The sequence below is a fragment of the Mustela lutreola genome, chromosome 7 (assembly GCF_030435805.1).
Source record: "Mustela lutreola isolate mMusLut2 chromosome 7, mMusLut2.pri, whole genome shotgun sequence".
Taxonomy (NCBI): domain Eukaryota; kingdom Metazoa; phylum Chordata; class Mammalia; order Carnivora; family Mustelidae; genus Mustela; species Mustela lutreola.
This window is the reverse complement of record NC_081296.1, coordinates 37,838,566-37,854,721: the sequence shown is the minus strand read 5'-3', so window position 1 is coordinate 37,854,721 and position 16,156 is coordinate 37,838,566. Positions and strand designations below refer to the sequence as shown.

General features: G+C 43.3%; 1 protein-coding gene across 4 annotated transcripts in view; it reads right to left on the bottom strand.

Annotated features, from left to right (window-relative positions):
- The window catches only part of NPTN (neuroplastin), a 70,434-nt gene that overhangs the window by 9,408 nt on the left and 44,870 nt on the right, over positions 1–16,156 (bottom strand). For all 4 annotated transcript variants that reach the window (XM_059180436.1, XM_059180438.1, XM_059180439.1 and 1 more), the window contains 2 exons: positions 5,245–5,378; positions 74–347 (listed from right to left, as the gene is read on the bottom strand). In XM_059180436.1, the coding sequence (XP_059036419.1) occupies positions 74–347; positions 5,245–5,378 (408 nt within the window). The remainder of the gene's footprint in view (positions 1–73; positions 348–5,244; positions 5,379–16,156) is intronic.

Sequence of the window (16,156 nt, the reverse complement as noted above, 5' to 3'; positions counted from 1 at the left end):
CTTTTTGGGTGCTTGGAAACCATCTCAAGGATCCAACCCCAACATTACAGCTATTTTGTAGGGATGCTCTTACCGTCAGGAACTTCATCTGGCCTCTTCCTCTTCTCATACACAACAATGATCACCACAAGGATGATGATTTCAGCCAGAATTCCCAAAAAAGGCCAGAGAGGGGCCAGGTGGCTCCGTACCCTGAGGATGGTGACAACGGAGGCGGAACCGATGGAGTTGGTAGCATTACATTCATACTCGCCAGGGTCTTCTGTGATCTGGAGACCCACGATGCTCAGCTCAGTGTAATTCTCCTTGTTGATAATGAAGAAGCGGCCGGAGGTATTGACAATGTCCTGCTCAGAGGCAGAGAAAGTAAGAACACACAGAGGTCAGTGGAGGTGAATTCGTGTCCAAGACAAGGCAGCAAAGTTCTCCCTTCTTAGTAGGACTCCTGGCTAGGATGAGGGAGCAGTGTCTCGGACCCTCTTTGTCCAGGTAACTCATGAGCAGCTCATTACTTGCTTCCTTTCAATATCAGTGACAGATCAGCAAGCTTCTGGCAGAGCCAGGTTAAGGCCTCCCCTGCCCAACGGTCCTCTAGACTTCTCCAACTTCTCTGAAGTGAATGGAAGAAGTCCTACCCTGTAAGCTCAGAAAAGACCAACTCAATCTAGAAAATGCTACTTTAAATATAGATAAGAAACTGTAACAGGAAGAAGATGAAGAAAGAGGGGTGTGCCCTCTATGGTCAGGCAAATATGCTAACTTCAGGCCTGTCTGAGGACTTCAGAATCTGCACATCTACTTCACACTTGGTGAGTTCTGAAGTCTCCTTAAACTTCCTCTAGAAACCATGCTAAGAACTTGCTCCTAGTCAGAATGGAGAAGTTCATTAACTTCCCTTTCCTTTAAGAATTAGACGGTTAAAGGAAAGTTTATTCAGTCAATCAACAGCTGTTTACTAATGTATGTTATATGTCTCACAACCTACCAAGGGGAAGGCGAGACACAAGTGAACAAGGAGGCTGGCCTTTAGAGGGAACCAGACCTCCAAAAGGATGGTTACAGGAACGTGGTTACAGGAACGTGGCAAGAAGCCCCAACACACAGCATGTGCTGAGTACTGGGGGGAGACAGTGTGAGTGGCCAGTGCCAGAAAGAGTCGGATAAAGCTTGGGAGAAGAGCCAGCTTTTGCACTAGATGGTGGGGGGGGGAGGAGAGGGGATGGAGCAGATAGGAGCGCTCCCGGTCCATGTGAGAAGGCAGAGCCAAGAGTCCACAAGCAGGGGTCTAGGTGGAGCTGGGACAGGCTTACAGCACTGGGGTGACGGCAGGGCAAAAATGGACTTGTGTCAGCAGGCGGCAGCAACTAAAGCATAATCAGAAATAGTAAAGAAAGGGGAAGATAGCCCTGGACTGAGGTCTATCTGCACAGAGTGGCACACGCAACTTAGTGTGGGTAAGGTTAAAATGGCAAACACAGCCTTCAGAGTAAGTTATGAAGCTTCACTTTGAGGACTTGGAACGCTGCCAACTTCTCTAACCCCCTACTCTCCTGGTTCACTCAGTCCATGTTTTCCACTTATGATCAGAAGTGATGTCTTCTTTGATCCACAAACCTTCAACACGGGTTTTTTTTTTTTTTTTAATACCATGATATGCAAGAAACTTTAACCTTTTCAATCAATGCATAAGAAGATACTGAGTGGGACTTGTCCTACTGCTACAGAATTGATGACTAGGGAGAAGCATCAAAAGTACCCCATACCCGTGGATGGAAGTACAGCATAGGGAACAGGGTCGATAATATTGTAATAACGTTGTACAGTAACAGATGGGACTACACTTGATCATGGTAAGCACTGCACTATGCGCAGAACTGTCCGATCACTGTGCTATCCACCGGAAATGAATACGTTATATGTCAACTATACTTCAGTAAAATTTTTAAATATATACATACATTTTTTTGAAGGACAACTTTTCAAACACCTTTAATCTAACTTGTACTGAGGAAGTGTTCACATACATTTATAACTAACAGTGATTGATATTTAGGTTTCAGTATTAACACTGTGTTATATGTTCAAATCTTCCACATTGTTGTTGATTTTCCCTCCATCTCATCTGTCAAAGGCTAAAAATAATATATGTAAGTCTGCCACCATATAACTGTGCATCTGGCTATATTTCCTTATTTTTCCAGTTTTTGCTTCATTCACTTTGAAACTACTATGTAGCATAATAGACCATGACAGCTTTGTCTTTAATGTGGATTATACCTCTTATCATGATAAAAAGGAACTCTTTTGGTTTCATGTTTTCTATTTGAACCTTTCTATAATGTTAATATTTCCATTGTTCTATTTATATAACTTCACCATATATATCTTTATTCATTTTTGTTTCAACACTTCTGAACTATTTTTTTGTATGCAGATCATCTTTAAGCAATATATTGTTACATTGTTTCTTAGATCTCTGCCTTTCAGTGAGGATATTTAAAACTTTGCATTTACTACTACTATAATTTTTATGTTTATTGTCATAGATTATGGCTTACTTAAAAAAAAAGTACCTCAGAATTCTTTTTAAAAAAAATAAAGTTCATACAAATCAGGGGCAGACAGTCCTTCCAGGGTTTATTAAAAGGGAGCCCCATCAAGCTCTCTTATGCCCAAGTCATTACCAGATTACCCCTTGCCAGTCTACAAAAGAGAAGACAGGTTGAGACCTGGCATTGCACACAGCCTTCTACCCTGCAGCTAAGTGGAACAGGCACCAAGAAAATCACTCAAAGATTGGGGGTGGCAAGAAGAAAGTATCTTTTTCCAGTGGTTATCCATTTAGGCAGGAGACTGGCTGGTAAGCTATATACCTCTCAACCTTGGATAAAGGCTATTTGGAGATGAGAAGGCAGAAGAACCTATACTCCCACCATTTGAAGAGTCATGAAGTTCAAGTTTCCTGTACCTAAGAGGTTTGCCTTCTGGGTGAGCAGACCCCAGCATCTGTGGCTGGAGCTAAATAAGAAACAGAAAGGTTCAGTAAGAGGAGATCTCTCATATCTAAGAACTGGTCCCGTAAAGAACTTACACAAATTCTTACAAGATCCAGGATCTGGATACCTGCCACACAGAGGCCCCAGAAGCAGCAAAAACCAACAGTAGACTCTTGACTATAGCAAAAGTCAGATGAGTGGGATTTGTTTCCCTTCCTGCCTCATACAGAAAAAAGAAAAACCCAGAAGACAGAGTGAGGACAATCCTCTACTCCCCTCAGGCTAGGGAGAGGGGACAGGAGGTAAAACTGGGAATTTGGGATTGGACTGGACTCCACTCTTTAACAAAAAAGAGGTCTAAGAAACCTATGGGATCTGCCTAGAAAAGGGATCTGTAAAATTAATGTCTAGAAAAAAACTGAAAGCATTTTATCTTCACCCTTAATCAAGTTTAGGCTGTTCAAACTGGTTTTCAAAGGCATCAACCTAGAAATTTCTTTTCTTTTCCCTATCCTTCTTTCATTAAACTTTTGTTTCCCAATTGATTCACAGCTTGAAAGCAAGAGGAAATACTACTTGACTTTAAAGGTTTTTCACAATATAACAGGTAATTAAGAGTTCATGTGCATGAGAATAGGAGATCAATATCAAAATATCCACTGATGGGGAGCCTGGGTGGCTTCAGTCCTGGGGCTTGCATGGGGCTCCCTGCCCAGTGGGGAGCCTGCTTCTTCTCCCTCTGCTACTCCCCCTGCTTGTGCTCTCTGGCTCTGTCAAATAAAATCTTTTTTTTTTTTTTAAAGACTTTATTTATTTGACAAAAAGAGAGACAGTGAGAGAGAGAACACAAGGACCCCAAGAACATAACCTGAGCCAAAGGCAGACGCTTAACAATTAAGCCACCCAGGTACCAGGAAAGGAAGGGAAAGGGAAAAGGAAAGGGCCATTGAAGAATCAAGGGCTCTTCTACTCAGAGACCAGGAGAGAGAAATGGGCATTTGTTTGCCATCACAACTAAGTATTTTATTGACTTTTCAGGGCCTGCTCTAAAAATACCTCTCCCTTCCTCATCATCCCCCTTATTAATGGGTTTCTGAAATCTAGCCATTGTAGTTAATGTTAGAGTCCTTTTCACCACTTGACATATCATTATTGAGAGGTCATGGAGTGGGAAGAACCATGGACTTGAAATAAAAAACTGGACTTGACCCTTCCTTGGTTCTGTAACTAATTCACTTTGGTTAATATGTAATCTTTCTGAAGAAGCAGACTAGATTATCTCCTTGGTCCCTTCTGATTCTGACTATTGACAATCAAAGAGGATGACTGAGAAGTACAGTGCTGGGCATGCAAGGCCTGGGGATAGGAGGAATGGATGACACCCTCTCTGACAGAAAGAGAGACTGGCCAAACATCATGAATCAGAGAGTGAGTAAGAGTCTAAAACTTGGACTCCCTCTGCAGCACTACCAAGAATCATCCCCACCGACTGGAAAAAAGATGTTTTCTTTGATCTTTTTGAGAGCAGATACGGTCATATTTCCAATGTCCAATGCTGCCCTTGTACCTCACCATGTTGCTTCAATCCCTAATCAATACTCCCTGTGTTCTGGAATACACTAGTAATTGCCCTGGCTGCCATGTCTTCCCCCAAAACCAGAAAGGTGTACTGAGACTACTTCAAGAGCAGTGTTTTCTTTTGGACAAATGGACTAGAAAAATAATAAAAGTTTAAGATTGGGGTTATCTTGAGTGCCTGGGTGGCTCAGTTGTTAAGTGTTTGCCTTTGGCCCAGGTCACGATCCCCGGGTCCTGGAATTGAGCCCCATGTTGGAGTCCCTGCTCTCTGCTCAGTGGGAAGCCTGCTTCTCCCTCTTCCACTCACCCTGCTTGTGTTCCCTCTCTTGCTGTCTCCTTGTCAAATAAACAAAATTAACAAAATCTTTAAAAAAAAAAAAAGAAAAAAAGCAACAGTTGGGGTTAACTATTTCAATTTCCCATCTTAAAGGCAAACCAGTCAAATCCCTTCGTAGACAGCCACCTTTAACGAATCTTGTAGGGATTCCATGCTGGACAGAGACTGTCAGTGACCTTCAAATTCAAAATGTAATGGTCTGTGACTAGAACAGGTGACCTAAGCCATGGCAGTATGGCAGGTTACAGCAACTACTCCACATGTCTGGATCTCCCAGGAGAAACTCTAGCACAGAAACCCAGGCAGAGAGAATCAAGGCTGCCTCCTACTCACCATTGGCATACCATTCTTCTTCTTGCGCCATATCCAGTCGGGATGCGGGTAGCCAACTGACTTGCAATACATCATGGCATCTTGCCCTTCATTCTTATTCTCACTCCGTTTATGGCCAGTGATGTCAGGAGCAGCTGTGAGAGAGTGTTCAGCAGTTACCACAGGAGCCTACAGGATACAAAGGCCTTACCTATGGACTCAGAGTTCTGCTTCTAATACAGCCAGTCTCTAGGCCTGTCCTCATAGTCATCTTTGATAACAGGCATTTCAGGTCAGAACAAAGCAATGGAACCAATCCATCCCCTACCTCTCACCCACTGAAGCAATCACGCAGATACCAGGATTACTATACATGAAGTTCTGCTAACAATGCAGGTGGTTCTCTAACCTCCTAGAAGAGTGGACACAGGCTCAACTACCCTAAATGAAACATCCTTTAAAAAAAATGCACACAGGGACTATTATCTCCTCTTCTGGTTATGGTTTTTTTTCTTAAAATGTGTGCACTATTAACAATTACAGATTACATCAAATGTCATACACTCCTTTAAGGAAATGAGAGAACCCTAAGATCAAACACTTAAAATCAAGTCCTACTGCAAGATACGTAAAAACAATGAATGCCCAGAGAAGCAATCTGATGAACATCAATGGGCAAGGTTCTCCTGGGAAAGAAGGAATCCAGCAAACTGGTCTTCACAAAGGGTAAGAAAGGAATAAACATGAAATTCAACCAATGTTCCAAGAGACTTCAACAGTTTCAGAATCTGACCTGTACACTTGATTTGCAGTAATCTCAATAAACCCAAACTTGGAATTTCTAGATACATTAGACATTGCTAGTATTCTCTGTTTTAAGGGATCACTTACAAAGAAATAGAACTTGTGGTTTAAAAATCAGGTAAGTTTCGGGGCACCTGGGTGGCACCTGCCTTCAGCTCTCAGGTCATGATCCCAGGGTCCTGGGATCAAGCCCCGCATTGGACTCTCTGCTCTGCAGGGAGCCTGCTTTTTCCTCTCTCTCTCTGCCTGCCTCTCTGCCTACTTGTGATCTCTGTCAAATAAATAAATAATATCTTTGGGGCGCCTGGGTGGTTCAGTGGGTTAAAGCCTCTGCTTTCGGCTCAGGTCATGATCCCAGGGTCCTGGGATCGAGCCCCGCATCGGGCTCTCTGCTCAACGGGGAGCCTGCTTCCTCCTATCTCTCTGCCTGCCTCTCTGCCTACTTGTGATCTCAGTCTGTCAAATAAATAAAACCTTTAAAAATAAATAAATAAATAAATAAATAAATAAATAATATCTTTTAAAAAATTAAATAAGTTTCAAGGATCTAAGAAGTCAGAGATGGGGGCTAATTCTTTGAAATTAGTCTCCTTTGATCTTAACTAAATTTTCCACCATACCTCCTCCTCATCAGTTACAGTAATGTGAAAGCAATAAAACTCAAAGTAGGCCAGATATCACTTTGTTGGCCAAGATAGGAAAGAGAATCAATAAGCCTGGTCCAAATTCCAGTTTTGCTTGTTCTTTAATTATTCTGTGCTTCAGTTCTACATCCACTATCAAATGGAGGTAATTCTAGCCCCCATCTACATCCAGTGTCCTTGGATAAGTAAGATTTAAAACATTCACCCTGAGACTATAAAAGCCTGTACTATTATATTATGTTATGGGCTCGTCCCATGTTCCCCTTCTAAATAGCTTGGTTTTTCTTGGCTTAAAAAAAAGGATCCAGGGCGCCTGGGTGGCTCAGTGGGTTAAGCCGCTGCCTTCGGCTCAGGTCATGATCTCAGGGTCCTGGGATCGAGTCCCGCGTCGGGCTCTCTGCTCAGCAGGAAGCCTGCTTCCTCCTCTCTCTCTCTGCCTGCCTCTCTGCCTACTTGTAATCTCTCTCTGTCAAATAAATAAATAAATCTTTAAAAAAAAAAAAAAAAAAAGGATCCAAAGTCCTTCTCAGACTGTGCTTCCCAGCCCACTTCTAGAGGCACCTGGACAGAAAGGGAATGAACAAGGTCCCAAGATGTCTCTATAGCCACTGCCTGCCCAACTGAGGCCGGCTCGGTACTAGTCAGTGTGAGGTCTTTTCTAAAAAGGATGTTATAAAAGGAAACATCGTTTCTCCCCCCAAGCAAACTTCCTCACTGCAGAAGGGAGTGGGCCAGCGGGGTCAATCTTGTTGCCACCATACCAGATTTCCCCCAAAGCCACTTGATCACTGCTCAGACCTACTGTTCCACCTGCTCACCCCTCCTCAGAGCTTTCTTCAGTCAATAAATAGTAAAGACGATCTTAAGTACTACAAGAAGCAAGCTCCACGACGATACACTAACAAAAACACCATTGGAGAAGACACAACAAACAGAGGAGCTACCATTTTGCTTCTAGCTGTGTTTCATGTGTTTGATCAACATTGGCTGAGCACCTACCATATGCCAAATCCATCAGAGTGGTGGGGGGAAGGCCTTTCTGTTGAGGTGAATTTTAGCACAGTCATGAAGAAAATAAGGGAGTAGAGCACTTCTATATCCATGGGAAGAACACTCCAAATAAAAGACAAAAAAGCCTTAAGGCAGAGATGCACTTGTTATGGACAAGGAACAGCATGGAGGAGTTTGGTTGGAGCTCAGTAAGCAAAGCCAATGGTAGAAGAGGACATCAGAGTGAATGGAGCCCAGATCAAAGAGGACTTTGCAGGCCACTGCAGTGACTTTGGCATTTACTCTGAGTCACCTAGGAAGCCACTGGTAAATACCAAGCAGGGGTATGGAAAGATCTGCCTGTTTAACAGGCTCCCTCTGGTTCCTATGTAGACAACTGTGTTGAGCGACATCAGTGGAAGCAAGACCATTTAGGAAGCTGTTAAGAGTAATCCAGGCAAGGGAGAAGGTGATTTGGATGACAGTAGTAGCAGTAAAAGTTGGGGAGATTCTGATATATTTTTTAGGCTGAGTTCATGTGTTTATCAATGGACTGGATGGATGTGGGATGCAAGAGAAAAGAGCCAGGATGACTCCAAAGTTTCTGGCTCGAATAATTTTAAAAGGGAGTTGCCAGTTACTACGATAAGGAAAACTATAGAAGACTCAAGCTGTGTTTTGTTGTTGTTGTTGGGTTGTTTTTATTTTGTTTTGTTTAGGGATAGAGCAATGGTGGTAGTAAAAACCAGGAGTTCAAAGTTTAGGACGTGTTAAGCTTAAGATACTTTTTTAATATCTGAGTGAAGTTGTCAAGTAGACAGCTGAGATGTCCAGTCTGAAGCTCAGGACAGTAGTCTAGGATGGAGATGGAAACTTTAGAAATCAGCGTACGTGTGGCAGATTTTTCCATTTTCATTCTCCTCTGCCCCACAGAGAATACCCACTCTGGCCCAGTTATCTAACTAATACCATCAGCTTTTACCTTGGGGACTCATCCCAATATTGCACATCAGAACCACCTAGAAGGCTAAAAGGTGAGTTGGCTTATGATGCCACGGCCTCTAAGAAGTTGCTATTCTGAAAGGAGGCAGACCAGAAGGCCAAGACCTGAGAAGGATGGGGATGATCTTCACTCCTACCGTGGTGTTTAGGGAACCACCACTTCCCCTTTTCACTGATTCTGGTATTCTACAGAGGCGTCTATTTACCCATGTGAACACGGCCTTAAAGCCTACTATACACAAAGACTATCTAGGAACTTAGCCACCCTCATCACACTTTGTTGGCCATACTTACATAGTGTAAACCTATAGGCAAGAGACTTCAATGGTTAGATCTGTTACTGCTTTCTCCTCAGCTTAGCAAAGAATACCAAGTGACGCTCTGATTAGTCACCCTTGGGATGGTGGAAGTGTCACTAGTGTTGTGGGCAGAGAGAAAATTAACCCAAGCCACATCACTCTATCCCTAAGGGAAGGATTATAACAACTATTACCTTAGCCTTTGAGTCAAAGAAAAATCTTTTCACTTCTCTCTATCCTTTATGGTAGCTGCTCAATCAGAAAGCCTGCACTTCGGATGGCAGCCACATCTGTGTGAACATCGCATAATGCATAAACTTACCAAATGACAGAGCTATATACCTAAAACTAATGTAATACTGTGAGTCAACCATACACAAATAGTGGGGGGAAAAAAAGAAAGAAAAGTGGGGGAGGTGGAGAAAGAAAAGCTGAGGACAGTGGACCCACAGCAAGAAAGATCACTAGACTCTCAGAGCACATGTAAGCACTGGGAAGAGAGCAAGGGGGGTTCCTTAGGGCTCAGAGTCCTCTCAAGGTGGTTTTTATTTTTTATTTTTTATTTTTTTAAAGATTTTACTTATTTATTTGACAGAGAGAGATCACAAGTAGACAGGGAGGCAGGCAGAGAGAGAGGTAGAGGGAAGCAGGCTCCCTGCTGAGCAAAGAGCCCGATGTGGGACTCGATCCCAGGACCCTGAGATCATGACCTGAGCCGAAGGCAGCGGCTTAACCCACTGAGCCACCCAGGTGCCCTCATGGTGGTTTTTAAATAGTCACCAAAGTCTTTGATATTTTTCCCTTCAAGAAGTGAAGCATAACTACTCCCTCCCCGAGTGTGGCCTAGTGACAGTAATCCAATGAATGAATGAATGAATGAAATAAAGCAGAAGTAAAGGTATGTGACTTGGGATAGTTCACAAATGACCATGTGTCTTTCTCCTTGCTCTCTTTCGGATCACATGTTCTGGGGAAGGTTAGCTGTCATACCTGGAGGACACTGAAACAGCCTATGGAAAAGGCCCACGTAGTGAGGAACTAAGGCCTTCTGTCAACAGCAGCCATGTGAGGCAGCCACCTAGCAAACAGATCCTCCAGCCTCCATGAAGCTTTCAGAAGACTGCATGCAGCCTGAGAGACCCTGAGCCACCCCACTAACCAGCTCCCTAATTCCTGACCCACAGAACCTACAAGGTAATAAGGGGGGGTTTATTTTGTTTTGCTTTTAAGTCTCTAAGTTTGGTGCTAATTTAACCACCCAATGAAGAAGACATTACCCCATTTACATAGACTGGAAAACTCAAGTTTGGAAGTTATTGAACTTCTAAAAGTACATTGCCAATAAATGGTAAAGCTAGAGACCAAATTCAGGACTGATTCCAGAGGTCATGCTTTTTGTACTTTATCACATAGAAGAGAAAATAAACCAAACTAGAATGGAGTCCATAAAAAATAAAAATATGCAATATGCATTACAACTGCATAGAAAACTGCCTAAAGGTTATCTTTGCTTGTAGATGTAACAGAACACTCTAGACCTGAGGTGGACTGATTTAGCTGTCGGACTTTACTCTGTATACCATAACATAAATAAAAGGAGCTTTGGACTTTAAGTCAAAGAAATTTAGGCTCCATTGAGACTATGACTCACCAACTGAGTAACCTAAGGTGGGTCATTTAAAATCCTTTGAGTTTCACTACTCACTTTTGTAAAACAGGAGTAATACTCACATAATTCACAGAGGTCTTATGAGGATTAACTTACATCTCTGTACCAATCTAGCACATGATTGGAGCTCAGGGTCAAAAACATTTAAATTTAGTTATTAATCAGGGAAAGGAAAGGCTAGACTCAGACTCTGGCATTAGAAGTTCTAAGAAGTCAAAGAGATGCTGATTAACGTGTTCTCTCCCTACTGATATAAACAGGACTTTTGTTTGTAACTCTAATAAGGTTTAATCGGGTCAGATACTCACAAATTTTGATTAATGGCCTATTTATATTGATTAAGGTGTCTCACCTTCTATGGGCTTGCCAATTAATAAGGAACTACTTAACCAGGGTCAGCTGGTCTAAAGGTAGGTAGGTCTGTGGCATCTGACAGAGCCAAATACTCCTTACTTCCCCTACCCTCTCAGGGAGGCAGAGAGTAACAGAGGGACCTTTAAAAGAGATCAGAGATCTACTCAGGAATTAACTTGCTCTCTGGCCTTGTTAGCCACATACTCTAATATTAGACATCAGTTAATGGATATCCTTCCAGTATCCTGATGAATGGCAACACAGGGGTTCGAAAAGAATCTTAGTTACCCAAAAACATCTGACCCAATTTCATTATCTGGGCCCATAGCTGAGGACGAACACATGTTTCTCAGCACCCTCTGTTGCCTGTCCAGCCTACACTTAAGAGCAAAGCATCCAGCTTCTCTGTCACACTGGCGGCTGCAGAAAGTGTCCACTTGGGCAATGGAGTCATGTTCAGCTGAATCTGACATTAAATAAAGTTAAACACAACAGAGCTAAGAATGGGGTCATAGGGTGGGGTTTCATACTTTTCAAGGCAAATTCATAACCTCACAACTCATTTCTCGTCTTTGCTGTAAGCAAACTTAAAGGCTTGGCTGAAGGCAGAGAGAGAGAGAGTTAAGATTTACTATTAAGCCAAGAGCTAGCCCAAGAAGCAATATGAGACTGGTCACAATGGAAACAAAAGGGATGTTGGCTTTGTGGCTCAATAAGCCGCCTCCACACACGGTAGATGCATCACTCATCTGACGACTAGAGCAGCCCGGGACTTGTGCTGCCTTCTGCAGATGAGACTCTTCCCCTTCTGTGAGTGAGAGCACTGAGTGGGTGGCATCTGAAGTCTCCTTGAAGACAGTGATTCTAGCCTGGGCCACTCTTATCACCCAGAGTGCTCTTCGTAAGCCTGATATCCAGCCACAGTGCCCACACATTCAGTCAAGTTTGAGAACCATTGTTCTCATATCTTTCCTGGCACCAGTTCGAGATCCAGGCAGTAGAAGGAGGAACTGTCCCTTAAGACAGGGAGATGAGTGAGTGGAGGTATGTGGAGCACTGAGGGGACACTCCCAAAGCTGAGAAGCTGACACAGCCAACTACCATGAAGAAAAGAAGCTTAGAGATCCTTTTCTTCAATAACCCAGCCTCACCTTTGGGTTCTCCCCCTTCCATTTAAGGGAACCACAGCCTACTAGAGCCTTACAGGAACTCTTAAGAGCATCTATCTCACCCTGCTTCATCACACACTTGTGGAAGCTGAGGCCCGAGGAAAGGAGCGAACGACAGTGAATGGTTAGGGCCACTGAAAGTTTAATGGCAAGGCAGGATTAGAACCCACTTCTTCTGACTCTCAGTCCAAGACATTCTAGCTATTATATGATGAACACAGCAACATGGCTTAGGGCCTAGGAGCACAGGTTCTGGCACAGGAGTGCCTGGATGAGAACCCTTGTTCCATGGGTTACCTGTCACACTGGGCCAGTCATCTGATTCCCTGGATCCTCCATGTTCTCCCCTGAAAAGTGGAAATAATAATGGCATTTCCACCCAAGAGCTGTGAAGACTCTAAGGGAGGACAGAATAGTAATGCACCTAGCACGGAGCCTGGCACAGTTAGTGTGCAATGTTAGCCATTCTTATTAAGGAAGGTCAGGGTAGCACCCTGAAGAGAGGAAAAGAAAGAACAGGTATGGTTATTTGGGCTGAGGTTGATGCTCACAATGTTCTAGCAACTTCAAGGTATTATTTTGCTTTCAAAGACTTCTCAAGTATGGGCAATTCAGCTTTGACAGAAGTTCTGACCTAAAGGATGTCAGAACCTCTAAGCATCCTTGCCTATCAAAGTAGCTATCTATCAAATAAATAACCATGGAAATGCTCTGTATGCTGAAAGTGCCAGACAAATGAAGAGATGTGTATTATTACTCTTAATGATACTGTCATCACTCCATCTCAGCCAGTCTGAACTTTTAATGTATCGACTGTAAGGCCATATTACAGAGTAGGAAACAAGGATTCAGGATAAGGCTATAACATTTAAAAATCCTAATATTTAGCCATAAAATTAAAATACAAAGAAAGCTGAGAAATATGGAGGGAAAAACAAGATCGGTCTCATCTCTGGTAGCCCCCACAAGACTGAAAGTCACTTGATATGCCCAGTGAGCAGAGAGAGATAATGGTGAGCTTAATAAAATGAGTTAGACCCTCGGGGCGCCTGGGCGGCTCAGTGGGTTAAGCGCTGCCTTCGGCTCAGGTCATGATCTCAGGGTCCTGGGATCGAGTCCCGCATCGGGCTCTCTGCTCAGCAGGGAGCCTGCTTCCTTCTCTCTCTGCCTGCCTCTCAGTGTACTTGTAATTTCTCTCTGTCAAATAAATAAATAAAATCTTAAAAAAAAAAAAAATGAGTTAGACCCTCAATGCAGACCTTCCTGGGTCTGGGATGTACCTTTCCCAAGAGGCGATAGCATGTTTGCTACAGAGGATTTGGTGACCACCAGAATCCTTTTCTAAAAACAGAACAAAATTCAAATTCCTTATTTCTTGGACTAATCAAAATAACGGAGTGATGAGGATAGGGTTTGGAAGTCAGGAGAGGGGTTTTCTTTTTTTTGTAAATTACAAACATTTTTAATGAGCTTTGTTATGAGCACATTTTGTTTTCTAGTTTCAGAAAAGGAAGAAAGGGAATGAGGAATGACAGTAAGAGTTAGAAAGGTTGAAGAATTACAGAAACAGAAAATTCAGTACCTATCCATTCACGAATGCTCTATAGCAAGCTATGGAGTGTCTAGAAGACATAACCTCTGAAGAGTCAAAATGCTGGGGAAAGAGATGCCTCCCCACAGTTACCTAAGTGGATCCCAAGACAGGCTGGGCTTTGCGGCCAAGATCCCACTAAGATCTAGTCATGGAGATTTCCTCTCCCCTGGCCAGCCCTGCTCCATCTTTCACCCCCAGCATCTGCTCAGGTCACCTGGCAAATACTTAAGAAATGTAATCCTTACACAGTAATAGTATCTTCCTGTTTACACTGTGCCACATTTTTGGCCTTTAAAAAAAGTACAAGAAAAAAACCCTACTTCAGATGCAAGGCCTTCCCTACTACATGTGGACATTGCCATCCTCAAAATTCCTTTCTTGACAGGGGCTCTACAGGCTAGAGTGGAAAAACACTGCCACCTCAGGCCTGCTCCTGGCCACGTGTCCCTCTGACTCCTTCAGTCTTCTTTTCCCTTGCACACGGTAAGCAGTGCAAGACATGATGATCTGCTCTTCCAGTGCCCAGTTCTGATCTAGTCTAGGCCCTTTGCTCCCCACAGTGCTAAGTCCCAGCAACACCTCGGTGAGGAGGAGCAGAATGCATGCAGTACAAGCCAAAGAGGGGAGAAAAGGGCTGTAGCCTGCAGAATTGGTGCTAAGGCGATCTATCTGTGTGCTATAAGTGGGCCAGCCCTGAAATGCCAATTTATACTTGAACCACAAAGGAAGATTCTCAGAGACTCCTTTCAGCAGAGGTCACTTAATGTTTCTTGAATCTCTCTCAAGTACTCAGCATATTTTTCAAATCTTTGTAACTATACAAAGATAACGGTCTTTTACCTTGCCATATTGGACTCTGAGAAAACAAAACCAGAATTTATATGAAATTCATAGAATTTCTGGGAATTATATGAATTTCTGGGAATCAGCCCCTCTCTCTCTCTGTGGAAGGCAGTTTGCAACCCCAACCACCTAGCTTAGAATATGATCCTGGGCTTATGGCAAATCATTTTTTTTTTCTTTTCTCCCCCGCCATGGCAAATCTTTTTTGAAGTTAAACAAAAAAAAGTCAAATGTTCAGTCTTTATCAGACTAAACTAATTATCCCCTAAAAGACATTAAATGTTCAACTGTTTTCTATCCAGGTGTTAGGGAAGAGAGAGACTGGAATTCACTGTAAATTTTCTTGAGAGACTAACCCATCAGTCCAAGCTAATCACAGAATATGCTTCAGAATTCTATGAAAGAATTCCCTTAAGGTCTACTCTTTTAAAAGCAGAATTCACCACCTGCCCAATCTTCCTCACAGAGCTCCTGGGCAGCAAAAGGCAGCAGTGCACAACACACACAGTCACAGCGACAAGCTGTCATGGAAGTTTTAACCTCCTCTGAAAATGCTCCTGCCTGCAGCCTCCTATTCTCTGCCGCTCCAGACCACTACCTCCTATCTGCTAAAGGGAATGTGAGGAAAAGATGTCTTGCGAGGGGGGGGGGGGGGGTCACAAAAGCACAGCTCATGAGCAGCCAACCACTGGGAAACCTCCATCTCCACTCCTGAAAGCGCTGCTAGAAATCAGGAGAGCCAAGTCAGCAGGATCACAGTGAAGCCAGGACTTCCAGTTGCTTGGAATTATGTTTCAGACTTGCGGAGGACAGCTAACTACACACACCACTCTCCCTCCTCACCCATCCTGTTACATCCTGTGCCAAAGGCTCAGCCTGGAAGACTACAGGGCCTCCAGTCTCTCCTGGGAGAGTAAAACATCTCTCCAGGTAGTCCTGCTCACCCAGCCAAGGAAAGACACTCAGCTGACTTAGAGAAAAGGCCTTCTCATGCCTCCCTCCCCATGCTGAACAAATGTGTCATCCTTCAGAAACAGAGATAAACCCAGACCTCTCCAAGAAAAGCCCTGAAGGAATCAAATCCCAGGTTCTCTGTCCTGTGTGGACTGTAACCATGCCACTGTGACTCAACCCCTTCAGGCATTTTGAATTCAATCTGGCAGCTAGAAGAGACACTGGCTATCCTTATGTCCACTTATAAGTCAGGGCTGTGTCAGCAAGACAATGCTTTCATTTAATAACAACATATAACTGAAACTTAGAATCTGTCTCAGCCTTTCTTTAATCTGAACCTCTAGTCTTCTAATTGTTTAAAGAAAGATCTGAGTATCTGCTATTATGGGATCTTCCATTTCCTAAATTTGTCCTTTCAGCTACTAAAGATCACCTATGGATTTAAAGAACAAGTCTGTCTCTTTCCTAAGCAAAATGAAGAAGACTGGAAAAACAAACAAACAACCCCTCATCTCTTTAGTCTAACCTTAAACAGTAGCCCCACCTTCCCCCTGGACATTTCATAAAATGGAAAAACAGGGGACTGAGAGTCAAGACCTGGGTTCTAACCC